The sequence below is a fragment of the Sylvia atricapilla genome, chromosome 16 (assembly GCF_009819655.1).
Source record: "Sylvia atricapilla isolate bSylAtr1 chromosome 16, bSylAtr1.pri, whole genome shotgun sequence".
NCBI classification, from domain to species: Eukaryota; Metazoa; Chordata; class Aves; order Passeriformes; family Sylviidae; genus Sylvia; species Sylvia atricapilla.
In genome coordinates, this window is record NC_089155.1 from 12,581,171 (window position 1) to 12,602,480 (window position 21,310).

At 48.5% G+C, this 21,310-nt stretch overlaps 1 protein-coding gene across 2 annotated transcripts; it reads right to left on the reverse strand.

Moving 5' to 3' along the window:
• Positions 1–80: 80 nt before the first annotated feature.
• LOC136368624 (cas scaffolding protein family member 4-like) lies at positions 81–20,937 on the reverse strand. 2 transcript variants are annotated; one of them, XM_066330959.1, is made up of 7 exons: positions 20,525–20,937; positions 9,019–9,423; positions 5,735–5,839; positions 4,791–4,940; positions 2,965–4,290; positions 774–1,536; positions 81–281 (listed from the first exon to the last, which is right to left on the reverse strand). In XM_066330959.1, exons 1-6 carry the CDS (start codon positions 20,558–20,560, stop codon positions 1,123–1,125), a joined length of 2,436 nt encoding a protein of 811 aa, XP_066187056.1. In that variant the 5' UTR covers positions 20,561–20,937; the 3' UTR covers positions 81–281; positions 774–1,122. The 2 variants fall into 2 exon arrangements, with proteins under 2 accessions (XP_066187056.1, XP_066187057.1); XM_066330960.1 differs by lacking the exon at positions 20,525–20,937 and adding an exon at positions 16,899–17,265.
• Positions 20,938–21,310: the final 373 nt, after the last annotated feature.

Consider the following 21,310-nt stretch of genomic DNA (forward strand, 5'->3'; position numbering starts at 1 on the left):
ATGGATGTTGGGATATCATAAGTTACAGAATATTGTGCAGCTACATTTAAAGAGAGACTTTACAGGAATCGAAAAAAAAATTAAAAGGGAAAATACATTTATCAGACATACATAGAGAACAAAAAAAAAAAAGAAATCGGTCCGAAAATCAACAACTTTTGCTCCAATACACAGCAAACATTCCCGTGACAATGACATTTCCAGGCAGGATGTGAACAGTGGAGAAGAAAGTGCAGATTTAATTCTTCTGCATCAGCTGCTGTGGGGGGGATCTTCACCTGCTAACAGTTCACCCAGGGAATTCCTGGTGGGAATTCTAAATGTGGGGATCTCCACTGGAACCCAGGAAATTCCTGGTGGGAATTCTGATTGTAGAGATCTTCACCTGCACTGACATCCAGGGAATTCCTGCTTGGAATTCTGGTTGAGGGAATCTTCACCTGCTAGGAGTTCACCCGGGGAATTCTGGTGGGAATTCTGAGTGTGGAGATCTTCACGTGCTAACAGTGCACCCAAAGAATTCCTAGTGGGACTTCTGAGTGTGGGAATCTTCATCTACACTGACACCCAGGGAATTCCTGGTGAGAATTCTGAGTGGGGAGGGATTTTCACCTGCTAACAGTGCAACAGCACCCAGTAGGAATTCTGAGTTGGGGGGATCTCGACCTGCTAACAGTTCACCCAGGGAATTCCTGGTGGGAATTCTAAATGTAGGGATCTCCATTGAAACCTGGGGAATTCCTGGTGGGAATTCTGATTGTGGACATCTTCACCTGCACTGACATCCAGGGAATTCCTGGTGGGAATTCTGATTGTGGAGATCTTCACCTGCTAACATTTCACCCAGGGAATTCTGGTTGGCATTCTGAGTGAGGTAATGTTCATCTGCTAACAGTTCATCCGGGGAGTTCCTGGTGGGAATTCTGAGTGGAGAGATCTTCACTGGCACCAGGGAACTCCTGATGAGAAATCTGAATGGGGGATCTTCACCCGCTAACAGTTCACCCGGGGAATTCCCGGTAGGAATTCTGAATTGTAGGGATCTTCACCCGCTAACAGTTCCCCCAGGAAATTCCTGCTGGGAGTTCTGGGTGCGGATCGGTGCCAGCAGCAGCAGCTCCCTCAGTCCATCATGGCTCTGAACTGCTGCGTGTACTTGGCCAGCTGCTCCGTCTGCTCCCGCAGCTCCCTGCTGGCCTCGGCGTCGGGATATTTGAGGGCTGCACTTTTGGTGGCCAGGGCCAGGTTCTTGAGGAGGCTGCAGAAGCGGCTGCTGCTGTGCAGGACGTCGCTCCTCGCCTCCCTCTCCTGCGTTTCCTGGCACAGGGAATCCACCAGCTTCTGCCCCACCATGATGATGAGTTTGCTGTGGGAGATGAAGATTTCGGGGGGCTGCTGGCTGCTGAGGCTGGCGGCGAAGACGCCGATGGCCTTGTGCAGGGCAGCGAAGCACAGCCTGCAGTGCTCTGGCAGGGGGATTTTCCTGGCAGGCTCCTGCCTGACGGCGTTTGCAGTCTTTTTGGCGCACGGCAGAACCTGGAGGAAGGGTTAAAATAAAGATAAATTCAGCCTGGTGTCACGCACGCTGGTTGTTTCTTTGGTGGCTCTACCCTAAATTCTCCAAGTCGCCCCACCCTGGAGCCTTTACAGGAATTTCTCTTTACATAAAGCGATGGAAATTATCCTGATTAGCTTTTTTCCCCCCTAAATACAGTTATAATAATGGATTGCACACAAAGTGCTGCAGCCAAGCACCAATCCTGTACACATGCTGGCCTAGAAGCTTTCAAATAATACAAAACATTGATCTTTAATGGACTTAATCAGGGTTATGAATGATTAAAATGCACAAAACAAGAGTCAATTTAGCGCCAGCGCACAGCAAGATACTTTGAAATACTGATTTTCACAGCCTTATCCCAAATGATGCTGAAAGGCAATAAAATAAACTGTATGACTTTAAACTGCAGTTGTTTGGTTGAGGAAAATAAGTGTTCTTCACAGGTTTTCAGCAGTAATTCTGGGAAAATGATCTCTGAGAAGCTAACAGCTCTCTATGTATAGAGATGTGTGTCTGAATGTGAATTACTCTGAGTCTGAGCGACTACAGAAATCAGGAACTAAAAGCCCTCATAAATTATATTTTCCAAGTCAGAAATACCTTTAGGTTTGACTCTGTACTCTTCTTTGCTATGTCTTTACCTGAAATGACTTTGTGTGCCTGTTACAAATTGAAATGAAAGTGAAGATGAAACAACTACATGAAGTATTTAAATATAAATGTGGTTTTCTCTTATTTCATGGGGAAGCAACTACTTGTTCTGTAGCCTTCATGTTATAAATAGAAATGGAGAATTCATTAGAAGGAGCTGTAGGTTTTTTCCTCATAAAAACGTGATCCTACAAGACCTGAGCCTGAAACCAACATCAACAAAACATTTCAACAAAACATTCCCAAAGTTTTCAGGACAAGCCAGCATTTCTTTGGGAAACTAAGGGAGATATTCTTAGTAGACATTTTAGTCATTCTAAGGAGATTCTAACAATCATCCAAACTGAATGTGACAATTCACAGGGTTTAATTTCTATGAAAACAGGATTTCCACAACACACCTCAAGTTAGGAAGGAACATCTCTTGTCGTGCCAAGCACAACGTAGTGGCCGGAAGGGAACTGTGAGGGAAAAGGGAAGTAAGGAGTTGCAAACTCCCAAATCCTGCTTCATAAACAGATTTAAACTGGCAAGAACGATAACAATGTTTTATTTTCTCTAATGATGAAAATTACTCGTTGTACACGTGCCATCCAGCACTGTCACAAAATCCTGGATCCACGTAAAGTCTGGAAAACGGGATGCAGAGCAAACTGAATGTGGCAATGCAAAGGTAAAATAGTGCTGACAGTTAACAGCCTAATATCTGCAAAGGGTGAAGAACACAGAGAGGAAACCCCAGTGTCACTGACCTGTAACTGCACATAATCACAATCCTCAGTGGAATTCTCTTCTGGTTTCTCCACGGAGACCTGGCTTTGGCTGGACTTCTCAGGAGCATTTCTCTGGAGTGACTCAATTTCTACTCTTCTTGGCACCGGGATTTGTTTTGCCATTTTGCATTCCGGGTTCACTTTTGGTGGCTTCTTTTCTTGTTCTTCCTCATTTTTCCTGAAGAGCAGCTTCCCGTTGGCGATGATGATGGACACAAACCTCTTGATGTCCTCTGGAATTGTCCGGGCCACCATAACGAAGCGATCCAGGTCGTCAGGGTTGTTCTGGGGCTTCCTGAGCACCAAAGCCTCCAGGGACCAGCTGCAGCCGTTGAGAGCTTCCCTCGTTTCTGTCAATATTTTGTAGGAGTTCATGAGGATTTCCAGCTGTTTTTTAATTCTGGCCTGCAGGTTGTTATCCGTGAGCTTGGAGGCATTTCCCCTCAGGGCTTGAGCAAAGGCCAGGAACTCTCCCAGTGACACCTTTATGTGGTCCACTGCCCTGTGGATCTCCTCCAGGCTTTTCTCCAGGTGCTCCTGCAGTCTCCACTTGCTGCTGACAAAGATCATTAAGCTGGCGATGGAGCTGGACACGCCGTGCTGCAGCCGAGTCAGCGTCTCAATGGCTGCTTCCAGCTCCAGTTTGATTTCTAGGACAGGCTCTGGTGATGGTGAGAGCGTAGGAAACGGCTCAGCAGAAGAGCTGGAGGATGAGGAGAGAGTGCTGCTTCTGCTGTCTGCAGTAGAGACACACAAACTGTCATTTTCTGCCTTGGCATCCACAGGGAGCTGTGGAGAAGCCCCCCGTGCTTGGTCTCCAGAGTTGTTGTTTTCCAGCTCTTTCTTGGAGTGCCCAGCGCTGGGCAAACCTTTGGGAATATCATAAACGTTCTCCTCAGAGATCTGGCTCTCAGCCTTGGCAGGCAGGAGGCTCGGGGACACCTCAGAGCTGCCGTTCTGTGGCAGGAGGAGCAGGTCCCGTGAGGGCGGCACGTCGTACAGGGGCAGTTCTGGGTGGGTTAATTTCCTCTGGGTCGGTGGAATGTCGTACAGCTGCGGATTTCCAGCCTTGCCTTCTGTGGCTGGAGCCTTGTACCTGGCTGGGGGAATGTCATACAGCACCTGCTTCTCCACAGGCTGGCCAGGAGGGTTTGGTTTGAACCCGGAATTCTCAGGGGATACCGGAATATCGTAAATCCATTCGGACTTCCGAGGGTTTGGCAAAGTGTTGTAATGGCCCCAGCACTTCTTCTGAGCTTTATTTTCTGAGTCATCGAGTTCTCTTTTGGGAGGGACATCATATAACTGCAAGAGAGCACGGAGGGTTCATAAACCATCTTTTTAAAGAAGAATGAGAAACAGAACTGAATTCTCAGGGCACATAAATATCCACTGATATCAATAGAACAGCACCATGGAAAGGCCGCCTGTATTTTTTATTTTCTAACGTGCACAAGCTGCACGTATAAAAGGTAAAATATTTGGAGCACAGGTGATTAGATCCTACAGCAGAGTCCCCAGCCAGTGAAATCTGTAGACACTTGATTTTCCCATTCTCATGCACACCCTGACAAGCAATAAATCACTGACAGACACCACTGACTCTGCTCAAACATCTTCAATGAATGTAAATTTTGCTTGATACAGATATATGTGTGTACAGCTGGAGTCTAAGCTGGAAAAGGGAAATTCAGGACCATGTGTTGTGTAAAAAACAGTGGGGAAAAGATGGGAAACCTGTCCCTGCTCCAAGCCAGCCATCTCAGGAGTGACAAATTAGTCTGTGCCCACCAAGCCGTACTTACATTGCCTGCTGCTGAGTCCTTCTGGCTGCCAGCTCCTGCTTTTTCTGGCTTGGATGGGATGTTGTAAAGCTGCTTCTGCTCTGCCTGGAAGCTCTCAGTGGATCTGCCCAGCATGGAGCCCTTCCGTGTGCTGGGCGGGGTGGCACCACTCTGCTCAAAAAGGAAAAAAAAAGTTTATTTTCATCCTCTTTAGAGGATTTTTAGGGCCTTGAGTGGGATCAAAGGCTTTGGGCCATACATGAGTAGGTTTGGGGCTGAGCAGGGATCACCCCGCACACAAAGTGGGGGACTCCAGGCAATCTGTGACAAAATTGGGCTGGGCTCAGCCTTGCACTGCCCGGGAGCAGCAGCAGGGTTGGGGAGTCCCCTGGAGCTGCCCCAGTGCCACTCACACCTTTGTGTGGGAGGTGACAGGACGGGGCTGTGCCTGTCCCATCCTGGTGGAGGAAATTCAGTGACATTCACTGACCCCAGGGGAGTGGGACAGCACCAAGGACAGGATTGCGTAATGGGACACTGTGACACGACCAGATCCAGGGCGTGTTTTTCCCAGGAGGAGGGCGGTGAGGGTGACATTTAATTTCTTGCTGAACACGTGCTTGTGACTCTTCTCTGAACACCCCCAAGTCACCAAATGACACCACCACGTTTCCTCATGGATTCAGAGGCAGAGGGGTTGCTACTGATACAGAGAATTCAGTGAAACATCACTAGTGTCAACTTCTCTGCTTCGGAATCCAGGGGGAAGCATCTTGCTGATAGAAAAAACCAGGAGTGTTCATTAGAAACACACCAGATTTAAGACACATCCCTCTAAATTCCTGAGAAGCTCAGGAGAACGGAGCTAAAAATAGCTGATTTTCTTCCCAGTCGTACAGAAAGCCAAGAGGGTGACAGCGGAATTGAGCTGCAGGTCTGCAGCGAGGGAGCAGGGCAGGACTCACCTGTGCCAGCAGGGTCCCGCGGGGCTGTGGGGACGGGACATCGTACACGTCCCCTCTGATGTTCGGGGCTGAAGCCCGGCAGGCTCTCGGGAGGGTAAACAGGTGCTTGGAGAGGAGAAAATAAAATAAAATAAAATAAAATAAAATAAAATAAAATAAAATAAAATAAAACTGCATCGGCAGGAAGCTCAGGACGGCTTTGAAAAGTCATTTAGCTGAATAATCCGCTGTTGGAGTAATCACTCTTGAGTGATAAAAACCTTCAGCTCTTCACTGAAGGTGAGAGACAGGAACCAGCCTTACAAGCAATAGCATGTATATTCCCAAATAATTCTCCTTTGACAGAATTTCTGGTACTTTTTTGGTAAAATCTGAACTGGCACATACCTGTCAAAGACAATCTGCTTTACTAACCACGGGACAGAAAAGATTTGACGAAAATCCAGCTGCAGTTATCACTTAAACCCTTAAACTGCCCAAAAGCAGAACCACTTCAGAAAGGAAGTGGGGAAATTTCGACTTCTCCAAGCCCACAGTCATCGGGTCAAGTCAATTTAATGTAAGAGCAGCAAAAAAGTGCAGGCTGAGCATTATTCTGTAGTTATGAAAAACTGACTCATTTGGAAGGAGTAAACCTTGATGTCCTGTCCAGCGCCATAGACAGGGAAGTCCAGTATGGGAATTATATCTTTGCAGTCATATCCTCCTGTTTGATTAGAACATCATTTGAGCAGCCATGACCAGACCTGTGGGATGATTAATGCCTCAAAATATGAATGCTGGGTTGGGACCTTTATTTTTTTTAATTAAACCACCAAAACATGGAATTTTTTTCATCCAGTCTGCCTTTAGCCTGGCTACCTTCAGGCCATTGCAAACCACTGACCTCCAGAAACACTGCTGGGGTGAGAAATTCCAGTTAATGAGTTTGAACTGGAAGGAGTGATTTCCATCATGCAAGTCCTGCAGCAATTAAACTGCATATGTATATGTTTATGCAGGGGACATATGGGAGAGGAAGAAGAGCGCAGCTTCACTCTGCCTGGGTCAGCTCTCATCTGAAAACAGGGAAATAAGAGTGAAAAATCCCCTCAGTGCTCTGTGACAGAGAATCACAGGATCCCAAAATGGTTTGGATTGGGAGGGATCTTAAAGACCATCTGTTCCACCCCTGCAGAGGGCAGGGACGCCTTCCACCATCCCAGCTTGCTCCAAAGCCCCTCCAGTGTGATCTGGAACTCTTGCAGGGATGGGGAATCCTGAATGTGAGTGCCATCTTTGCAAAAACAGGGGCACATCTTCCCTGAGTGAAAGGGTAAAAGATAAGAGGTGTCAGGTCTGCTTCCAGATGGACAAATCTGAGAATCCAGCGAAAAGGAAACTCACTGGATGTCACATCTTGGTACTTTCTCAGGTCCTGTCAGTGGCAGTAGAACCTGAAGGCGCCGTGTGTGTGAGGCAGAAGCCCTGAGGTTTCTCTGTGGAGTGAAATCACCCCGGCTCCAGGCTCCAGGGATTTCTTTTTGTTTCACTGCTTTCAATCAGCTCCCTCAAAGACTCGTCGTGGCTTTTCCCAGCTGCTCAGAGGACAGCTGAGTATGCCAGGAGCTTTGCCAGCTGTGCCCCGGGATCTCTGTGGGATGGTCTGGATCGTTCTGTGCTCCCTGAGCTCCCCTGCCTTGGGGACAGCTTGTGACCACCAGCGTGCAGCTGGTGTGGGGACAGCTGGGACACCGTGCCACGGGCAGCCCCACTCTCAACTTCTGGATAATCATCAGAGGCCGGGACATTTATTTTTCATTCTTCATTCTCAGACTGGACATGGCTTAGGTGGATAAATTCACGAAATGAGACAGAGAGAGCCAAGGAGCTCTTCTGACAGACCATTCATCCGCATAATGAATAGATGACATTTTCCACCTGATTTGCTGGCACAACACGGAAAATTGATGCCAATCCCTGATTCAGTTTGCAAACGGCTCCTTTAGGGTCAGGATTGTGGAGAAATCAGATCACAGCAAGTGCAAAAGAGTCTCTTGTAGCTGTACTCGGTTTGAGTTTGAGTTATGGTTTTGTGCACTGCAGCTGCAGAACTAAAAATGAGGTTTTGGTCAGCAGGAATGCCCTGAGTTTGTTGTTTTCCAGCACCCACCTGCCACCCAGCAGGAAGCAGCGAGGAGGTTTCCATGATTGGCCTTCCACACAGCAGGAGGGAAGGTGGCTGAATGAGCCCCATAAATCAAAGGATCATTAAATCAGCCTAAACCACTGTATAGCTGAATTTTCTTCCTTTTCCTCTTTCAATTAGAATTTCTAATGTGATTTCCATACACAGAATAAAGAGCCACCCAGGGCTGGAGTGCTCACAGAACTGAACCAGATCTCACACTTCAACCCTGTCTCCACCTGCCCTATTTCCCTTTCATTAATGAACATTCCCCACTCTTTTTTTTATTTTTTTTTTAAGAAACCAAAAGGTTTTGATCTTAAAAAAAACCCAGCAACATGTAATCAAATTGTGTGTTCCTTGTATGTGTTTTGTTTGAGTGTCAAACACGAGGAGCTGGGAGAAAGAAGAGCCAGGCCAGGGAGCTGTAATGAAACTCCAGAAAACCAGTTTGTTCTCCTTTATAACTGGGGGAACTGGTGGCAGCTCTCCTCCTGTACACCTTGGTCAGTGTCTCAGCAGCAGCAAAAACGAGCTGGGAGAGAAACTGGATGAGGGCACACAACAGAACTTTGTGTCCTCCTGCCTGTCTGGCAGGGGCAGACTTTGTGCAAGCCTAGTGACAGCACAAGAGAGAAGCAGGAGCATTCTGAGCTTGCTGAGCTGCTGGAGGCAGTAAAAAACCAGACCTCACCCAGCAATCACAGACCAAAGGGTGATTTTTTAGTATCTATTAATAATATTTCCTGTGCAGATGGATGCAAAACCCCCCATGTGCCCAGAGGACTCTGGATGGCTGCCTGCTCTGGTACATCAGAGGAGAAAGTTCTGTCTCTTGTTATTTTAACTTTGTAAATCATTTATAGATTGTCCCAAACAAATGGTATATTCTTTACTTCCTGCCCTATTTTGCAGCTGGTTTCAACTGTCAGAAAGGTGAGGGAGTACAGACCATAGACACTCTCATCATTTCTCACACGATGCTATAAACTGCTGCGAGTTTCCTAAACACCGTCATTCTTCTGCCGCAAACCCCACTGAAAATCTCATTTCCCCCACTCCCAGCGACTGTTTTAACAACAACATCGGCTGATTTTTGAGCTGCCTGTATTCTCACCTGGTGCGTGGAGCGCTTGGTCCTCTCGCTGAGCAGCTGGGCCGCCAGGGCCGGCACCTGGTACACGGCCTGGGCGGGGATGGCCGGCGGGTGGACCCAGCCCTCCATCTTCTCATAGGTGGCCGACAGCGCCGCGGCCTTGGGCACGGAGGGCACGGAGGGCACCTGGTAGATGTTGTGTGCTGCTGGCGGCTCCGAGGGCTGCTGGCCGTGGGCAGGGCTGGGCGGCAGGAGCTGCAGGCGGTTGGCGGGGGCCAGGCCGTGGTGGCCGTGCAGGGAGCACCGCCACCAGCCCTGGCTGCCCGGCACGTGCTGCTCCAGCACGGTCAGGATGTCCCCCCTGCGGAACGCCAGCTCGTCCGAGCACTCGGCCTTGTTGTCGTAGAGCGCCTTGGCCAGGCTGTGCTGGGGACACAGAGCACAAGGACATTGTCACACCTGAGCTCGTCACTGCCCATCTTGGGGTTCCCACCTTGCTGGGATCCACTTCCCACCTCCATCTCCGTTTAATCCACCCAGCCCTTTTGTCTTGGATGCAATGGGAGATGTATTTTATTCCCAGCTGTTGAAGCCAGTTGAAGAGGTGTTTTTCTTTATCTCATAATTTTCTGTCAGTGGCCCAGCTGTTAAACCGGGTGGGGCCGTGTTCTTTATCCCTTCCAGGACCCGTCCTCCCCCAGGGTATCTGCTGTCCATGGGCCAGCCAGGCTCACTGCAGGGCTCAGACAGTTACATCATCCCATTGGGAGAGGCCCCGCCCAGGGGGAGGAGCCCAGCATTCCCACCTGGATCAGCGCTGGGGTTCAGAACCCAGCACAGCCTGTGTGCACTGGATTCCCAGAGGAGACCAGACCCAGCTCAGCACCACTGGGCCCTTCTCCAGGATCATCTCTGCTCCACCAGAACCACGGCTGGCCCTGCAGGAGGGCTGGGCTGGGCTGACACCAACAGCCTGACAACAGGGGTCAGCTGTGTTCTGACTCTGGCAGGGATTTTCTTTTTTTTGTTCATTTGCTTTCTTGTACTACTACATTTTTAATATTCCTACTAAAGAACTGTTATTCCTGTTCCTGTGTCTTTGCCTGAAAGCCCCTTAATTTCAAAATTATGATAATTCAGAGGGAGGGGTTTTACATTCTCCATTCCAAGGGAAGCTCCGGCTTTTCCCTGCAGACACCTGTCTTTCCAAACTAAGACACCCTTTCCCATTGAACAACCTCTCTCCAGCACTGGTTTCAGAGTTAAGCTGTTGCACTTTGTGTCTGCTGCTTTCAGTGCAATAAAGAAATAGATAATAATGAGATTACTGTGATATATTTCTTCATCACCTTTTCCTGCTCGAGGCTCTTGAAGATCACTGCTAATCTTCGTTATTTAGATTTGTTATATTGGACTTACATATATTGGGCTTGTAAGCTAAAGCACAAGAAGTTCCTCCTCAAAATGAGGAAGAGCCTCTTTCCATGAGGGTGGCAGAACCCTGGAACAGCAGCCCAGGGAGGGTGTGGAGTGTCCCTCTCTGGAGACTCCCCAGACCCACCTGGATGCCTCCCTGTGTCACCCGCTGCAGGTGACCCTGCCTGGGCAATGGGGTTGGGCTGGGTGATCTCCAGAGGCCCTTTTCAACCCTAATGATTCTGTGATTCCTACATGAAAAATAGGTGGTTTTGCCATTGTCATCCTGTGAATTCCTCATCTCACACTTACTCATTACGAGATCACAGAATTCTGAAATGCTTTGGGTGGGAAGGGACCTTAAAGATCATCTCATCCCACCTCCTCCCATGGGCAGGGACACCTTCCACTGTCCCAGACTGCTCCAAGCCCTGTCCAGCCTGGCCTTGGACACTGCCAGGGATGGGGCAGCCGGAGCCAGCAGTTAGCTTTTGTCACCCCAGGCATTTGTGCAAAGGGTAGAGAAAGCTACGGATGTAATTTTTTTTATTTTTTTTTTTTTTTTTCAGTACAAGATAGATTTTGCTTTCAGCTTTAAAATTGGACTGTCTGCTCTGCAGTCAGCAGGACACTGGCTGTGTCTCAGCATGAATTTCTTATCAGAAAGTGCAAGTAATGTCCAGAGAGATAGCACCCAAATAGGAAACGTGATGCCTTGTATTTTCGTCCGGAGCATTTGCTGTGAGGCAGCAGCTGGTTTGGAGCTGCAGCAGAAGAACTGGAATTTGTCAGCTCAGCTGGCGGCCAGGGCCCGCTGTTGGCTGCAGGAGTTCTGTGGTCACAGCCCCTGAACAAAGGCTGTTCTGTGGGACAAGGGCAGCTGCCAGGGCTGGACAACAGCCCCTTTGGCCTCATGGTCCAGCCTGGCTTTTGCCTTGACCATGGGAGTCCCCTTTCCGTTGGGACAATGCCAAATGCTGGAGTCAGGCCCCCAGGAATCCCCCCCCCCTGGGCCGGGCTGGGGCTCTGCACTTAAAAAAATACAGGGAGAACAGCCAACTTTTCCTGTTATTCATCAACTCTGCTCCATCCTTGGGTTGGGATGCTGCACACACACACACTCCTGAAGGACAGACCCTCTTCTTCAGCCCCGAGGAGGCTGGGCAGAGGAAAAAAAAAAACTGGGATGAGATGATCTTTTCCAGCATGAAGAGCCTTATGAAGGCACAGTCAGGAAATGGGTGAAGGGTCAGGGGCTGAGGCTCCCTGGGGCACACACAGCAAGGCTGCCCTTCCTATCTGCACCCACACGGCTGACAGGAATCTTTGGTTCACCCTGTGGTTTTAGAAGGTGTGTAAATATTGATGTGTCCCCAGACAAGGCTTTCCTGTGGCAGCAGCACACTCAGGATGCTGCTGTGCCTAATTTTATAACCAGAGACACAAACCTTTCCATCATAGGGGTACCTGCTCGAGGCACAGCACACAGTCCTCTGGTTTGGCCAATAAAGATGTTTGGCCCATAGAATTTTATTGGTTTAGCCAATAAAATATCCCAGGGCCAGCAGCCCCCAGGCAGAGGCCAGGCTGAGGCAGGACAGGGCGGCTCAGATTTTACATTTCTGGAGCTCACACTGGGCAGGTGGGCTCACAGCTGTCATCAACACAAACCCAGGAACCTCTAGAATCATCCCAAATCAAGCCAAGCAAGAGATTAATTAATTAATCAATCAACTCACAGGGCACTGTGGGGAACTTGACCTAGCTAGAAAACAAACCTGATCATGGATCATTTCATATCCAGAGAGCTGGAATGGGAAAATGAACACTTTGAGGGACGTGCTGGAGACAAGCTCCAAACTCCAGTAGAACATGACTGAACTGGGAGGTTGTAAGACCTTGGGTAAGCAAGGTCTCTCTCTCTTAAAGAGAAGAGATTAAAAAAGAAAAACAAGCAAACAAACCCTAAAGGTTTTCCAGCTACTGGAGGGCTTAGTTAAATTCCAGGTTTCAGGACAGCCCCTCAGTACTGTGGAGCTGGAGAGCACACCTTGGCCATCCACTGCCAGCATTTCAGTGTTCCAGCACGGGCAGGAGTTGCAGGAGGTGGGTGCTGGCTGCCAGGTGTGTCTGCAGGGCCCTGGGCTGGGGTTATCTGCACTGCAGCCTCTGCGTCACCCACGTGGGGCTGCCTGGGACATGTGTGACACATCACTGTGGCAGCCCCTTCCTCTGCTGCGAGCAGAACATCCCTGCCCTGGCTGTGACTGTAAACAGGAGCTGCATTCCCAGGATCCAGAGCCCTGGGGGATGCTCGGAGAGGAGAGGAGAGGAGAGGAGAGGAGAGGAGAGGAAAGGAGAGGAGAGGAGAGGAGAGGAGAGGAGAGGAGAGGAGAGGAGAGGAGAGGAGAGGAGAGGAGAGGAGAGGAGAGGAGAGGAGAGGAGAGGAGAGGAGAGGAGAGGAGAGGAGAGGAGAGGAGAGGAGAGGAGAGGAGAGGAGAGGAGAGGAGAGGAGAGGAGAGGAGAGGAGAGGAGAGGAGAGGAGGGAGCAGTGCTGGGAGTTTTTCCCTTTAGCCAGCAGAGCTCTGTCCCTGCAGTGGAGCTCTCTGCTGCTTTGTGTCCCTTAAATAACCAACGTGGAAAAGCACTAAAGCAACAAAGGTGAGGTCAGAGTGATTTGCCTTCTTTGCTCGTGTGGTAGTTTAGCACTGATCAGAGAAAAGTGAACTCTTTGTAATAGGAGAAAGATGTCTGAAAGGTGTCTTTTTTTCCTTTTCTTTTTCCTTAGTGTATGTTAATAAACTATCTGTTTACCTTGAAGTTAGGTCTGTTTCATCTTTTACTCCCAAAATCTTGTCTCCCAGGAATAAAAAAGAGCAGACACTCAAAGCCCTACACTAAATTTGGCAAAATAAATTCCAGTGAACATAAAACCACTACACAGCTTGCTGCTTCATCCCCATCAGCAGCCTGGTAAAACCTCTCCTAAGACAAAGAACACCCTAAAAGCCCCACAAAAAGCACCTTGAGTGGGGCTGTGCTCTCACTGAGTGGGTTTAAAGGAGCTGGTGACAGAGCACAGGCGTGGAAAAGAGGAAAGAAATGTCCCCTGAGGCACTGAGACCCCCAGAGGGCAAAGCAAGGGGTCTGACACTGAAGGGATTTGCAGGGCAGGGGCTCTGCAACAGCCTCACTTCCAAAGTTCTGATGTAGCTGGAAGTGCTTCTCCTTTCTTGGAGCGTGGCTCAGATGTGGAGAGAGTAATTCCCCTCCCAAATTGGACTTTTCACATCTTTGTTGTTGGCAGATCCTGACCCAGCACTGGGCCCTCTGTAAAGCCTCGGCGGCCCTGGGGAGTCGTAGGAGTGAAAGCTGCCACCTCATGTTTATTAATGGAGGAATTGTAATTAAGAGCAATAAAGCTGATCAGTGCACAGGTCTATAATGTAAAATTTTCTACCCTCAGACTGACATCTGTGCTCTGTGCACACAATAGATATTTATGCTAAGGGGAAAAAAAAACCCATCCCACTGTTACTAAAACCTCCTGATGCCTCTCCTACCCCAAGGCTGACCTTCAGCATCGAGGACCACACAACAGAAAAAAAAATCATTATAAAATATATACAGACATTGCTAGAAAAGTCCAAGTGAACACAGTGATGTCCAGCACGTGATACCTTGAGCATCCCGCTCACAAAATAATTTCCTGAACCATTATTTCACAAATAATTCCTCACCGAATAATTTCCTGAACAATTATTTCACGAATAATTCCTCACCAAATAATTTCTCCATGCCCCAGTCCCATTCAGTTTGTATTTGGATATCTCAGTTTGCTACCCTATATTATGTCATGTGAATAGTGCACTAATTTATCGGATAAAAAAGATATTTTTCATTTGTTATCTTCATTTTGCTTCTTACAAACCCCTATTGGCATCATGTAAATACAGAAACAGTTTAACCCTGGGCGTGGTTTTGTGAATCAAGATGAATATTTCTCATGTTGCACATCCAATATGTGTGTGAGCTCTTTTACTGCAGGAAAATGGGACTTAAAATATTTGAGGAGGAGGAGGAGGAGATAGAGCAGCAGGCTGTGTTTGCTAAACAGCTCTGCTCATGCATCAGTGACACCTCTGACATGTTTACAGAGCAGCTTCCAGTTCATCTCTTCACCTCCCGACAAAGCTGCAGGAATAAACATTTTCCATCATCCGTTAGCTGGGAACAGGCTTCCCTGAGAATTCCCTTTTTTAGACCCCAGACCACGCTGAGTCACTGACATTTTTTGCCCAGTTAATTGTAGGGAGAGTTCACACCAACATCCACAGGAAAAGAGGAGGATTTACCTTAAAAGCTCCGATCATTCTCTACCTGCCTGTGCAGCATTTCCTGTGACTTGCAGGATTTTTTTTTCTGTTTTGTTTTGTTTGCGTATTTTGGAAATGTTCAGCTCATACAGAAGTTTTGTGTGAGCTCCAAGGAGGAATGAACGTCAGGACTTGGCTTTTATTGCTTTAATTGGTTTTGTTACCAATTAAATTTTGTGGGGGTGGAGGAAGGTGCTGGTCAGCAGCTTTTGAATTCTGAATGGTCCAATCAGTTTTGGATCAAACACAAAACGGCCACTTAAAAAATTCAAGCTCACGAATGCTGCAGCTTCACCAAGGCAGCGCTGCAGAGGTGGGGGATTACAAACTGGAATTCTGTCCGTTTCTCCCAAACTCCCTTTTTTTTTCCACCAATAAAGTCAATCAAATCCTGGCCGTGTCAAAACAGGATTTCACCCCGCTCACAGCATTTTTACATGAGTGCTCTCCTGCCCAAGTTCAAGGGAAAATAAACTGCCACTTCCTGCTGCTCCAAACACTCCCTGTGACTATTCCTGGGGTTTGGCTCCTCAAACGTTATTTTTTTTCCCCATGTGCACCCAACCACTTTTTTTTTTTTTTTTACTTTTTTAAAAAACCTTTTAATATCTTAATTACGCCTGGCTACATTTCTTTCTAAATGTGGCTTTACAGACACAGGAATTCCTGCTGAGTGTCCTCCTGCTTCCAAGGGTTCTCCTCAGAGCAGAGTCCTTCCTCCTCATCCTCCTCATCCTCCTCATCCTCCTGCCTATGGATCAGGCAGAACATCCCCGGGAAAGCTCATTAAGAGTGAACGGCAGATTTTTCATTGAAAAGTGATTTTTTTCTAGGAATTCCTGCTGCCGGAGGGATGCTGTGCCCTTTCTCCGTGCTGTGGTAGCAGTGGAGAAGCCGAGCTCAGGGTGGGGATTTCTGATTCACAAAGGATCAGCAGCAGCACAATTCCCAAAGCTCCTGGGGCTCTCTGGCTGCACTTCACCCCCCAAAAAAATCTCATTTTCACCCTGCCCTCAGCACAGCCCTGCAGAAGGGGTCGTGTTTCTGAGCTTTTCCTGAGGTTTTAATGACTGAATAACTCTTCCTGAGGTTTGAACGAATGAATTAAACGCGCCGAATAAACCGAGCGACGGATGATTTCCGAAAGAGATACGACTGAAATGGAGCTATTCCTCCGGGCAAAGCGGGTTTTCCAGGATGAGCTGGTGCGATGTGTACCCCCAGGCAGCAGCTGGGCTGTGCTCCTGGGCTGTCATTAGCCGGGGACACGCGGGGACAGCGCAGCTCTGTCCGGCTGCCGGGGACCAGCTGCAGCCGCTCGGCACAAAGCCCACGGGGAAAACCCGCTGACAAACCACTGCAGCACGGCTCTGACCATCGCTTCTCCCCTGCCCCGAGGGGAGAAAACGGGATTTCCCCCAAAACCAGCGCTCTTTTCCTCTCCTGAGCTCCGCAGGATGCGGGCAGAGTGTTCGCCCTCCGGGGCAAAAGCTTTCCCAGGCTCACGGAGTGACTCCGGGCTGAAATCACTCGGCATTTTCCTCATCGCACAGTGACCTCAGCTCTCGAGACTTCTCCATCACCCATTTTCTAGGAATCAATGCAACACCATCCTCTTTTTTTTTTTTTTTTTTTTTTTTTTTTTTTTTTTTTTTTTTTTTTTGGTAGTGCACAGCTCAACTCTTAACCTTTTTTTTTTTTTTTTTTTTTTTTTTTTTTTTTTTTTTGGTAGTGCACAGCTCAACTCTTAACCTCTTTTTTTTTTTTTTTTTTTTTTTTTTTTTTTTTTTTTTTTTTTTCCCCAAGAGAATGTGGAAGTGACCAATCTGGGTCATTTTTTGATCGTTTTTCATTAACTTGTCGTTACTCAATATACCCAGAACAAACCCTCACCCTCCTCGGCCTCACTGCTGCTCTCGAGAAAGGGTTAATTCGGATTAGATTTTAAAAATTAGCACCACGTGCTCTGTTAGGGATGTGCGAATCAGCAGAGCACACACGCTGCAGAAGGACCCTGCCAGATGCACATTTTACCCTCTATCCCTTACAAAAGAAACCAGGAAAATCATTAAATTAACTGCAGCAGAAAGAAAAGAGCCCAGTACTTACACTGACCTTCATTTTGCTGCCTGTTTCCCTGTTAGTCCATCACCTGAGGAGGAGGAGGAGGATCTCCCAGCCCCGTCAGTGGGTCAGGCAGCTCTGGAGGCTCTGGCTGGAAGCCTGCAGAGGGGAAAGCTCAGCCTCTTTCCTGGGAGCCCCAGGAAAGCAGCTCTGGGCATGGGGGGAGCTCGTTACGTGGCAGAATTCTCTCCAGGGAGCCCCGGGGCTGCAGCTGGTGATGTGCAGGACACACAGAGTCCCCTGCAGGGAGAGGCTGCCCTGCTCTGAGCACAAAACCCCCGGCAGCAAGGGCTGCGCCAGGAAAAGGATTGCATTGGGAAACTCCTGGTTTGTTGTGTTTGTTGTGTTTGTTTCTTTGGTTTGGGTTTGGTTATTTTAATTTTTTTTTTTTTTTTAGTGGTATGAGGTTTGATACACTTGTAACCTCTCTAGAAAATTAAACCAATCTCCTTTGTGGTTATAAACCCCCCTGCAAAACAACCTCAGCCTGCAGAGGCAGAAAAGCTGAGGAGAAAAGCTAAACACGACCTGCAGCTGAAGGGTTTTGTTTCTTGGACTATTCTAAAAAAAATGCTGGACTATTATTAAGGTATAATGTTATTTAATGTTTGCTGTTCACTTGGTAACAGCTGAGTCCAGGTCATGCTGGTGCACAGGTTTTACCACTTTGGACTGAGGATATCTTGAGGTTTGCAAATTCTTACTGGTTTTGCCTTTGTACACGCTGGCTTTTCTCTGGTAAAAGCCTCTTCCTTCCTCTTTCCACAGTAACTTGAAGATTAAATTAGACACTGGCTCTCAAAGCCACAATCCTGTAGCTAGAAAAGTCTTGAGTGTCTTGAGTGGAAAATGATGAATTGAAAAACTTCATCAACAAATTCTACACCTCTGGGCTGGGAGCAAACCAGCTGCTGTCCAGAGGAGAAAGAATTCCTGGCCCAAAGCAGCACATTTCAGTGCCTTTGTGGGTCTTTTCTTCTTTATTTTATGTTTTTTAATACCATTGGCAGCAGTTTGACCCCTTCAGACACTCCATGCAGGTGATCAGGAGCCATTCGTTTGCTACCCTGGAGTTTTTCAGCTGCTCCAGCATTTGAAATGATGGGAGAAATACCAGTTACAAACCCCCAACTCGTGGCCACAGAGCCACTTTCAAATATAATTAAATTTTGCCATGAATGAAGCCCAGAGGGAATTCCAGGGACCCCTCCCAGTGTCCCAGGGTGCTCCAAGCCGCAGTGTCCAGCCTGGCCTTGGGCACTGCCAGGGATCCAGGGGCTGCTCTGGGCACCCTGTGCCAGCCCTGCCCACCCTGCCAGGGAACAATTCCTGCCCCAGATCCCATCCAGCCCTGCCCTCTGGCACTTTGAAGCCGTTCCCTGTGTCCTGTCCCTTGGAAATCCTCTCTCATCTTTCCTCTTGGCTCCTCCAGGCCACACCGAGCTCACCCCAAATCTCCTCCTCTCCAGGGGAACAGCCCCAGCTCTCCCAGCCTTTCCTCCCAGCAGAGCTGCTCCATCCTCTGCTCATCCTGGAGCCTCCTCTGGGCTCTCTGCAGCAGCTCCAGCTCCTCCCAGGAGCAGCTCTGCAGGTGGGGTGTCACCTGAGCAGGGCGTGGGGACAGAGCCTCTGTCCTTCCCTGTACTTGTGGGCGAGGTGGGAAAATCTGAATGGGGCATTTTAGGAGAGAGAAACCCCAGATCCACTTCATGCACATCCAGACACTGTCCCGTTTTCCCTCTGGCAGCCCCTCAGCCAAAGCTGCAGGAGCCCCTGGGGCTCACAGAAATTGCAGCAAGGGGTGCAACGCTTCCTGTGCTGCCACTGGATACAGAACAACAAACAACCAGCAACATTTGCTGCCTGAACTCACACTGAAATCCTTTCCTGAGGTGTTTTCCCTGGGCAGGTGCAATAGTTGGGGCACAGGGATAATTGCAGAACGTTTTCTGTTGTACGGTTGTTTCTCTACTCCTCAAGGAGTAGAGTAGAAAAAAACTTTCAGAGAGTAGGAAAAAAAAAACCCCTTTGCCCCTTTGTATTTTTATATTATTCAAATGTTGTAATAAACAGTACTGCAGTAGGGGCCTTATAAACATCAGTGTTTATAAAGTTCATCGATGATGTTCCAGAAATAAGTTTGGTTTTTTATTCCTTGTTGCAGAAATAAGTTTGGTTTATGATTTGGTTTTTTAGCTGGAGCTGACTGGGTGGGCTCTGGCTGTGTTTAAAATGCTCCCAGCAGAACAGGGAATCAGTTTGCTGCCATTACATTGATTTGTTGACAATCCACTCAAGAGAATTGGAAATATATCTAGAAATAGAAAATTCTTCTGTATAAAGATGAAAAACGTCCTGCCTCAGTTACTGATGACTCAATGTGAAAAAGAGCCCCCCAATCTTTACAAGCTTTGATGGAAAATTTGGAGTGTAAAAAATGACTCACTGACCTCCTACAAAGCTTTTCCCCCCCACTACATTTTCTATTAAATTTCCAGGAGGCTGTTTATTTACAGTAAACACTGAGGTCATAATCCATGATGAAATTAATTCCATTACACTTGTTAGACTTGCAGACAGCAGGACAGCAATGCACTCACTGACTTTGAATCAAGATTTCAGCGTTCTCCAACCCCTACAGCTGCAGCAGGACCTCGATCTATAGAAAATTTATCTAGATGGAAGATGGGCACAGAAATAAATGTAACAAACCCTGTACACTGGGTCCAGTCTTTCAAAATAGGAACACAGAGTGTTTCAAAATGTTTTCTGGTTTGCACGTAACAAGAAAAATTATGTCATGCAAGAGGGCACCAGAGCTGTCACTGAAAATCTCTGGCAAAGAACTCGTCTCTAATTTCACTGCAGCATAGCAGTGAGGTGGCCTTGACATTAGATCTTTAGAATTTCACAAATGTGGTTATTTCCAGGTGTTTGTTGGTTTTTAATCCTGCTTTATTCAGGATCCCTGCCAAGGAGACGCTTCTGTCACCATGAAAAGCACAGGGGGACAATCAGGTCCAGGAGCCTTCTCTGCCCCCAGATCAGGAACACAAACACTTCACAGAGCCACAGATCCACTGAGGCTGGAAGAGACCCCTGAGGCCACCAAGCTGTGACACTCACAAGCTGTGACACTGGCTTGTCCCCAGCCCAGAGCTCTGAGGGCCACCTCCAGGAATTCCTGGGACACCTCCAGTGATGTGGATCCCAACCTCCCTGGGCAGTTCCAATCCCTGCCCACCCTTTCCATGGGGAAATTCCTGCTGCTGTCCCCCCTGAGCCTCCCCTGGGCCAGCCTGAGGCTGTTCCCTCTGCTCCTGTCCCTGTTCCCTGGGAGCAGATCCCAAATCCCCCCGGCTGTCCCCTCCTGGCAGGGGCTTGTGCAGAGCCAGAAATTCCCCCTGAGCTCCTTTTCTCCAGGCTGAGCCCATTCCAGCTCCCTCAGCCCCTCCTGGGCTCCAGCCCTTCAATTTTGCCATGAAGAGGCAGAACTGGAAGGGTCTCATCAATGCTTCTTCCAACATCACCAAGAATCCCCCTGAATTCAAACCTCGAACCCTTCCCTACCCCAAAGATAACCCCAAAATACCAAAAATACCCAGCCCTACCTTTGCAGCTGTGCTGCTCCTTGGCTTTGCATCCATCGCTGCCGTTCCCCGCTGGGAGCGGTGGGGAGGAGCGCTGCGGGATGGGGACACTGCAGCCGTGCCCGGGCACTGCCTGTGGGGAGCTCCCCCTCTGCAAAGTCCATCTGACACCTCTGCCCCTAACAGCAACTTGTCAACAAGGCTCTCAGGTGAGATAACATCTGAGACAGCAGAAGATAAAAGGAGGGCGGAATAAAACCCAAAAAAAAAGCCCTTTTGGCAGCTAGAAGCGAGAAAACGATGCTGTGCAAGTGGGATTTTCCTTGGGTCTTTGTGCCAGCGGCTTGTCGCAGTGAAGCAGTGGGAAGTTTGAGCCCTCTGCTCGTGCTCCCGTTTCCTCTTTCGCAGCAGTGAGAACGGGGCTGTGGCACAACGAGGAGCTGCAGAGCCTTGATAAGGCACCGCTGTCAGCAGGGCAGGATTGCACAGGCAGCTTTTCCCGGCTTTCAGGGGCACAAAGCAGGAGCCCATCAGGAACAGGCACCTCCAGCCTCCACAGGGAAAGGTTTCCAGACTCAGGGAAACGTTTCCAGACTCAGGGAAAGGTTTCTTTGGGGTGGAAGGGACCTTAGGGACCACTTCATTCCATGGGCAGGGACAGCTCCCATCACAACAGGTCATTCCAAGCCCCATCCAGCCTGGCCTTGGACATTAAATTCCACCCCAGGGTTGCATTTTCTCTCTCAATAGACTGAGTTGAGTTTTTCCCAGCCCTTCTTTCTCCAACAGAAAGCCAACTTTGTGGCC